Below are 9,450 nucleotides of genomic sequence, written 5' to 3'. Positions count from 1 at the left end.
TTCTTGAATGGCCAAGTCAGTCACCTGATCTGAACCCAATTGAGCATGCATTTCACTTGTTGAAGACTAAACTTCACACAGAAAGGCCCACAAACAGCAACTGAAAGTCGGCAGAGCATTAAATAGGAGGAGACCTGGTGATGTCCATGAGTTCAAGACTACAGGCTGTCATTGCCAGCAAAGGGGTTTCAACCAAGTATAAGAAATGAACATTTTATTTTCAGCTTTTTAATTTGTCCAATTACTTTTGAGCCCCTGAAATTAAGTCATTGTGTTAAAAAAAGGCTTTAGTTCTTCACATTTTTATGCAATCTTTTTGTTCCTCCTGAAATAGCAATGCACTAATGGTATGTGAATGTGCTTGTCCTGCACCTACAGAAGATTTGGTAATGTCACTACTGTGCTTCTCATTCATCTCTTTTCTGGAGATGAAGCCCTTCTTTTACCACAATGGAATAGATCAGCTGCAGGAAGACCACAAACAATGCCAGTGACTGCTAGTCAGCTAGTTTGCCCTTTTCTTGTTTCTTTTGTGGGCACCGTTTCTGACATTAGCTGTTACATATTCGCCTTTGGTTCAGACAAAGTAAAAGAAAGCCAGGCACCTAGAGCCTTTGGAAGGTGGCCAGCAATGATGTCTACATACATCATTCAGTACAGATCTCCTTACAAATGCCTAACAAGGTGTTTCTGAACCATGGCATCTGAAAGGAACTTCTTCTGTACCCACTACATGTTTTGTGAACAAAAAAGATTAGTTGCACCTTTAAGTGCATAGACCAGCCTTTCTCTCAACCTTTTTGGCATGGCAGAACCTTTGAAACACTTACAGTACAATATGGCGGTCATTAGGAAAAATGCCTCATACATTGCCAGGCAGTGGGAAGAATATCATCCTTACAGATAGCTAAATAGAATATTTGTGTCAGTGGTTTCTGACCTGATAGACACAAATTGCTCATTGCTCAAGGAACCCCTGGCAACCCCTAGACCAGAGGTCGGCAAACTCCGGCCTTTAGGCCAGATACGGCCTAGCCAGTAGTCCGTTCCGGCTTAATGCCCCCCTGGTCTCTCGGCCTAATCCCGGCCGGCAGGGGTCGGCAACCTGCGGCTCTTGAACCTCCTTGTTATGCCTCCCTTCCCTATTTACAGCGGCCTTCGTTAACACTTCTGCCACCGGGGTAAGGGGACATTCACTCTCGTATGTATACGTTGCAGAGGAGAGAGATTTCCCTTCATAGGCATTCCTGGTTGGGGGCGGAGCCATTGGCGTGGGACCTGATAGAGAGTCTGGCCCAGTGTGCCTTCTTGACCTCCTGAAACGGCCTAGTAGCCAAAAAAAGATTGTTGACCCCTGCCCTGGACTAATGACAGGGTTCCATGAAACCCCTGTTGAGAAATATTAGATAACATATGCTATAGAAATTTTTAGATAAGCTCTGGAAGTTCCTAGGGCCTTGTTCAACTTTCTTGAGAAGTGAAAAGTGGTGGATTGATTTCTTTCCAGACAGTATATGCATAGTTCAAATTGGTTGTACACAACAGAAGGCATTACACTGACCACCAATGTAACACAAGGCATTCTATCCACTGAACACTGGTTTTGGAGGTATCTCTTCTACTTAACAGTTGTAAAGGGAACTGATTTTCAATGTAAGGGGACACATATATAATGCCCACCATGGTAAAGAATAATTTTTCCACTGACCTCCAGTTTAACAAAAGCACTATTTCAAAGACATTTCAAAGGTAATACTGAAAGTATTTTGTTGTATGGAGATGGTGGTATTAAAAGTGGTCCACTCAGAATGTCACACAATGTCATTATTCTATTAATATATACTGTATATAAAAACAAAATATTTTTACAACTTTTAGTTTGGTCTCCTGAGTCCCACGTATCAATTGTTCTTTTGTTAACGATAACAGTTAAGTATCGCTAGATGGGTGTGACAGTCTCCCAAAATAATGAGGAGAATTAATGAGGCAGACATCAATAGGACAGCACCAGACACGTTTTGCAGAAAACACAATGATTGGTCATGTAAAAAAACACTTTGGTTGCTGATTTCCCTGACATCAGAACTGCACATGGCTCCCTGTATGACTGAACTGCTCCTGTCTAAAGGGCAAGCTGGCCCAGTAGATCATGTGATACGGTCAGATTGTTTGTGAATTGTCTCCAGGTTTCACAAGGGAATGAAAGTCATTTTGTAAGGTGAGGCAATATTCAGTGAAAACAGGTTACTTTACTGTTCTGAATGAGGTCATTTTTTTCCAGCAGGGCAGCATTCTTTTTAATCTTGTTAAATATTGCTTCACTGTAATGTTTACTATAATTTACAACTTTATTTCAGAATGCAAGGATACATATGTTAGTAACTAAACATGAAAATTGACTGCTGTCAGCAACTAGCTTTCTTATTTCATGTCTCAGAACAGGAACAGCTGTGATGAAGCCCACATGTAATGCTGAGCCTTTGAGATTGAAATATCTGAAATTCAGTAAATTAAAGTGTCAAGGCAGGGACAGTAGGGCTAAAAACAAACAGCTCTGTGTCTGCAGGACATCCTCAAGACAGGAAATGAGGTGGTCTCTATAGGTCATGCTTCAGTTTTTAATGCATAATGAGAGAAGCTCACAGTGTGCAGTCAGAGTATATTTAGTAGAGTTATGTCTGAATTTTGGGCTGGTGTGCTGCCTTTCCTTTTAGACTAATGATATAAAAAATGCTGTCACCCTGTCCAATTCCAGGGCAAACGTAAACCAAGTTGTGATAGGTTGCCAGGGGCTACTTACCTTTGTACAATGACCTTTGGCTTAATAAAAAGATATTTATTTACTAAAGCTGCAGAAAAAGACTGAAACAGCAATAGGACTTTAAACATCCCAGGCTTAAACAGTTTTCATGTTGTCCTACACTGTCTCAAATAAATAACCACCATTTTTTCCATGATGCAATACAGATTAGAAAGGCCCCTTTGAGCACAGCAAGGAGCCTTGCTTCTATATTAGCAGATTGCAGGAGTCCAAGGATTGCACAATTTTAAGACATACATACAGAGTCTAAAGTGGGGGTAGAGAGTGCTGAAGTCAGCTATTTTGTTGTTCTGAACAAGGCCCAACCTATACATTAACCCCAACCTGATATGAACCAGCATTTCACTACCACTTAACCCTTCACCTGCTATCCTTCCTATCTTTAACATGCAGTTGCCAAAGCTTGTTGCAGCTTTCTAAATCTTACCCTAAAAAACTTTTTTATTCATGTCATTGTGGTTATTTAAACTGTGCTTAAGCTGCTTCAAATGCAACAGTATTACTGATAATGCATCAAGCCTTCAAAGCTTTTTTAAAAATTGATCAAAAAATCTTTTGATCTTTTCTGTGAAAAGTAAACTGAACTGTGACTGTGAACTGTGGCTTCTATAAATTCCTGTACTTTGCACAGCCTTGCTAATGTTTGTCTTCCTTCATTTAACAGACCAGCAATAACTAATTAACCCTTCTGTGCAAGGGTGTAATTTGAGGATGCTAAATTAGTATTTTAATAGTTACAAATAGCCCAGCGTTCTTGTTTTCTTATGGCTCTGATGAGCTGAATGACTAGGCAAAACCTGTGTATTGCTTCACTGCCTTCCTCCTGCCTGTGACCCCCCACCTTAGCTCAGCACTGCACAATAGGGTGTCTATAGGGTGACAGGCTGCCTATACATCCTAAATGTATCCTTCTAGTATCCTATTGAATCCTTCCAAAATCTGCAAACTCTTCTGTTTATCTGAAAGACCTGCTAAGATTTTTTTCCAAATCTATTTCTGCCATCACAAACTCTTCCGATGTGAGGAGATGCTCATTACTGGGACTGATTGATGAACAATTTGGGTTGCTTTACCCTACAGGTTTTGGACAAGCTTCTCTCCTCCAAATGAGACCTATAAATCGCACTTGTGGTTCCTTGGTACAAAAAGAGGATTGGCCAGCCCGCTCTGAAGCTGGCAGTAAAGCTTATGACATCTTACAGTAATTTTGGGGGATTTTGCTGCTAAACATTTCAGTAAAAAAAACCCTCACATGGAACTGCCAAACTGTTCCGAAATATATTTATTGAGAAGCCAGCATAAGAGAAGAATTTAGCATGCTGGAGAGAATGGAGATGCAGGACGTAAATGATAAGTTTCCGGAAACAAATGTTCCTGGACAGGCATCAACCATGGTATGACACATATGATACCCTGTATTTTTTTTTACAGAACTGCTTAGGTGTTCTCGCCAAGATGCCCTCCAAAGAAAAATTTGCCTTCCAATGGTTTTTGACTTACCATGGAAAAACTATTTCGTATGGAATCAGCTTTCCACAGGCCGATGGTACACAACCATCATCTCCTCTCCTGCCACGCACTCTGCACCAACACAAGCTGCGCTAGGAGATTCACATACACACAAGGAGGCGATAACAAGCGTTATGAAGCTTGGCCTTACCTCAATAGCTGGATGTTATCAGTGCTGGAGCCCACCAGGACATAGACCGTCTGTTGTGGGGGGCTGTGTACTGTGGGGTCCTCACAGCCTATATCATGAGACATCTCTAGGGAGTTGCCGTGAGCAGTGGATCCCAATTAGTCCACTTTTGTTGACTCGTTCACTCTTCAACCCTGGTTACCTGTTCCAGCACAAGCTTTCTGTTCACCTGGTATAGCCTGCAGACTGCTACTCCTGTCCCTGGGCTGTGCTGCTCTGTTCTGTGTATCCAGCTTAGTTCATACTGTACTTCCCATAACTAGGACACAGCAAAACAAGATCCCCTCCTGTCCTTCCTCCTTCTGCCTGCTTACCCCCTCCCTCACTTTACTCTCTCCCTCTGTACTTTCACCCTTTCAATTCTGGATCAAGGCACATCCAGCTGCCTCTCCTCCCCAGAGCCCAGTGTTCTGAGGGTTAACTGATGACTCACATAGAAGGGAAATTCCGCAGCCAGCATGGGCTGACAGAGGGACAATAGCACAGCCAATGGAAGGCCAGCGAGGTGGGGACGTCATCTATTAACCCCATGATGACCAGCAATGGGACATATACAAAGGCAGCGGTGTAAACATACACCTACGCACATTGCATAATAAATGAAGGGCCTGGAGTTAAATATAGGGAATACATTGCAAAGTTTCTAACAATTTTCAGGTTTTTGGATGATGGTGTTTGAGACAGTAGGCTAACAATTTTTTTGGATTGCCATTTGCACACTGTACTGTCTAATTCCCCATACATGCAACACTACTGTTTTAATTTTTCTCAGAATAATAGTCAATAAATTGGGCAAATATAAACAAGTGTCTTTCTTAATAACACAGCTCAACAAAAAATTTTTTTCACTTGCCAAGGATTTTTTAATATATTTAGTATATTTCAGGTCTGCTGAATCCAGAAATGACATCAGTTTCATTAAATTGGCTCTAGTTCTTGTGATACAGGAATCGGAATAAAGGCTTTTACCAACAACAAATTTTAACACAGCATAATATTATCAATCTTTATTTACACCGATGTTTTGCATTTTATATAGTAACCCCCCTAGCGGTAATCCCGAGTCTGACTCGGGGTTGATTTGACTTGCAAAAAGTGGTAATCCTGAGTCAGACTCGGGGTACCTAAAAGCAAAAAAAAACCCACTTACCTTGTTCCGTCGCTGTCCCCCAGCCTCCTGCTGGTCCCTGCAGGTCCTGGGGACACGTCTGCCTCCTCCGATGTCCAGCCGCGAAGTGCAGAGACGTCCTGCGGGGAAATAGCTGTATTGAGTCCAATATATATATATATATATATATATATATATATATATTATATATGCTGCTATACAGTTATATTACATTATACATTTTTTATTTTTTTAACAGATTTTTGTGCTTTTTTTGTAAAGTGAGGTATGCCTAAAAATTATAGGTCTACAATGTAAAATAAATTTCCATGCAAAAAATTGTACCGCTTTTTGCATTGAAATATGGCCTGAATCAGACCACTAGGTGGGGTAAATGTAGCATTTTTTTCATAACACTTTAATTTGCCTTCTTTTTATTTATACATTTTCTTTTTTTTACAGAAATATGAGTTCTTCAAGAAGAAGTTGTTTAACCTTCCTAGCGGTAAGCCCCGAGTCACACTCGGAGTATGTAAACCTATGGGAGGTAATAGTAAATCGCTACTTACCTGATCCGCCGGCATCCCGCGCCGTCCATCGCCGCAATCTCTGTCTTCTTCCTATGGCCGGCTTCTGCACCCGATGAGTCACTGGGGAGTTCCCGGTGACATCGGTGTTGTGTACGTTGCCGGCGGGCAGGCAGGGAAATTCAAAATCCATTTGTATTGCATTCAATACAAAATAACTGTATTGAATGCATTACTTTGGATTTATATGTGTAAAAGCAGTACATTGTTTTCAAGAACATTTACAGTATATATATAGATATATATATATTTTTTTTAAAGTTAAAAATTTTTTTTTGTAAATATATAGGTTTTTTAATTTATGCAATTTATTATTTTTACATGATTTTGTGTTTCAATGCTCATACTATAATAATATACTGTAAAATGAATTTTCATGAAAAACAATGTACCGCTTTTAGACAAAACCGGAAAGAAATGAACCGCTAGGGAGGTTAAATAACCCTAATGTATTTTGCTACATTTGTGGTGAATATCGGCAAAAGCAGAGAAGAAACATGACAGAATTTGTGAAACAAGCATATCTTACATATTTTCGTATTAAACTGGGGGACCAAGATAAGTATTGGGCTCCCCATATGGTATGCAAAACTTGTGTAGATTGTCTACATCAGTGGAAAAATAGAAAACTGAAAAGTTTGAAATTTGCTGTACCTATGGTATGGCGAGAGCCCATAAATCATTATAATGACTGTTATTTTTGGGCTGTGAATCCTATATACTAAACGAAGGATGAAATTATGCACAGACCCAACCTGTGCGCGAACACCACAACCGCCGCCCGCAACTCGAACGCCACCACCCAAAGCACACACGCCACCGCCACTGAAACAGTTGTCATTATGACATGTAAACGTGCCACAACAAAACAGCAGGTGACACTTTCAGTCAGTGTGCTGTACTCTACTCCACAGTGCCAGAAGCTACTCCACTCCACAGTGCCAGCAGTCAGTGTGTTCTACTCCACAGTGCCAGCAGCTACTCCACTCCACAGTCTTGGATGCATGATTCTTTTGACAATCGGGGGTTTACTGGTGTAAAAGATTTCAAAGGGAAAAACAAGTGGGAGTACCCTTATTTGGAATCAGCAAGACGACCTGTGCCGCATGGTGCTGATGTTCCCATAATAGTGCTCAGTACACTCCCTGATGTTCCTGTATCCGACATGGAGGAAATACAGAGATTGGAGTGTAATTCAGGAGTTAGCAGTGGAAGTGAACATGAAGGAAGTGTTTCATCAAACCAGCAGTTCTCCCAAGAAGAGCTCAATGATTTAATATGTGACCTAAGTCTGTCAAAACAAACATCTGAACTTTTAGCATCCAGGCTAAAGGAAAAGAACTGACTGAGACCGGAGTTAAAATAACTGTTTATAGGACAAGAGAGGTGACACTCCTACCATATTTCAGTGAAGATGGAGACTTTGTGTACTGTTGTAACATCCCTGACTACTAGCCCATATCGGAGTACCAGAATACCGGTACCTGAAAGATTGGCGGCTTTTCATAAGCAGTTCCACTCAAAGTTTGAAATCTGTTTTACTGCATAATGGCAACTGCTATGCATCAATTCCAATTGGTCACTCAGTAAAACCTAAAGAAGAATATGAAAATATCAAAATGGTCTTACAAAAGCTTTACTGTCATGAACACCAATGGTCCTTATGTGTTGATTTAAAAAAGGTGAACTTCCTACTTGGACAACAAAGTGGATACACAAAGTACCGATGTTTCATCTGCTTGTGGGATAGTAGAGCAAAAAACATGAAAAAAGGTGCAGTGAATATCATTACCGAGCCATTAGTTGACAAAAAAAAAAAATCATTCTCCCTCCACTACACATAAAGTTGGAATTATTGAAGAAATTTGTTAGAGCTCTGAACAAAGACGGTGATCGCTTTAAATACATTTGTAGATTCTTCCCTGGATTGAGTACTGAAAAATTAAAAACAGGAATCTTTGATGGACCCCAGATTTGAAAACTGATAAATGATTCAAATTTCACAAGTTACATGACTATAACTGAAGCTTCTGCCTGGCACAGCTATGTCATGGTTGTCAAGAACTTCTTGGGTAACCATAAAGCACAAAATATGAAGACCTGGTATAAACCTTGCCCTTAAACTTTAACAATTTGGGTGCTACTATGAAAAGTACTCTCCACTACACGATTGCCATTTGCGAAGATTTCCAGAAAACCTTGGTGATTTCAGTGAGGAACAAGGGAGAGGTTTCATCAAGATATAAAGGTGATAGAAGAAAGGTATCAGGGCAGATGAGATAGACACATGATGGTGGACTACTGCTGGAGCCTTCAACTTGATTGTCGTGATCATCAGCATAAAAGGAAATCATACAAATATAGTTTTTCAATGACTTCTTTGTAAATATTTCTGTATATATACTGAATATAGAATATATTGACATTAAGTATTTAAAAAATGTAATTTTGTATACGTAGGCATATGTATTTTATTTTGCTTCATTTTCATGTTTCATTATTTTTTATGAGGTTATTATTGAGGTCATTTTTTCAACTACTGGAGCCAATTTAGCAAAATCAATATCAAATTTTGAATCTGTAAATTAAACATAACCTAAAATGACTTTAATCTGTGTACAAGGACTGTTTGACAAGTAGTGAACCTAACATATAAATAATAAAAATATTTGTAAAAACTCTGTAAAATAAAAAAAATAAAACCTTAGATGAAAATTGACCAAAAAGTACAAGTATATCTGTTATATATATTTTTTCAACAAATTGTATGTTGGTGATTTTTTTTTTCGGATGGAGAAAATTCTGTCTTGTCCTCCAAGACAGAAGACTGACCACCAGAAGCATTGCTAAGAGTGTGGTGATTTTAAATGAAGGAGTTTACTACATTCTTACTGAAGAACTTGAAATGAGGAAACTTTCTTCAGGATGGATTCTGAAACTTCTGACTCCTGACCAAAAGAGAGAACAGGTGAGATGCTCCAAAGTCTTTCTCGAGCATTTCAACAAAAATGAACAGCAATTTTCTGAAAAACAATGGATGAGACCTGGGTGCATCACTTTGATCCAGAGACAAAACAGCAGTCTCAACAACGGAAAAACACAAAGGTTCTCCTACCCCAAAGAAGGCAAGGATCACAAAGTCCTCAATGAAGGTCATAGCCTCTGCTTTCTGGGATATTCATGGTGTAGTGATGATTGACTTTCTTGAAAAGGGTCAAACAATCCCAGGGACCTA

At 39.7% G+C, this 9,450-nt stretch overlaps 2 protein-coding genes across 2 annotated transcripts in view; one reads left to right on the top strand and one right to left on the bottom strand.

The window, feature by feature from the left end:
• The window catches only part of TFE3 (transcription factor binding to IGHM enhancer 3), a 28,832-nt gene extending 23,899 nt beyond the window's left edge, over positions 1 to 4,933 (bottom strand). The window contains exon 1 of the mRNA XM_072429604.1: positions 4,482 to 4,933. Coding sequence (XP_072285705.1) covers positions 4,482 to 4,585 — 104 coding nt within the window. The 5' untranslated portion in view covers positions 4,586 to 4,933. The remainder of the gene's footprint in view (positions 1 to 4,481) is intronic.
• CCDC120 (coiled-coil domain containing 120) overlaps positions 1 to 9,450 on the top strand; it is a 108,306-nt gene that overhangs the window by 52,404 nt on the left and 46,452 nt on the right. The gene's annotated exons all lie outside the window — the stretch shown is intronic.

The sequence above is a fragment of the Pyxicephalus adspersus genome, chromosome Z (genome assembly GCF_032062135.1).
Source record: "Pyxicephalus adspersus chromosome Z, UCB_Pads_2.0, whole genome shotgun sequence".
NCBI classification, from domain to species: Eukaryota; Metazoa; Chordata; class Amphibia; order Anura; family Pyxicephalidae; genus Pyxicephalus; species Pyxicephalus adspersus.
The sequence above is the reverse complement of the archived record's forward strand: the minus strand, read 5'-3'. Positions and strand labels throughout refer to the sequence as shown.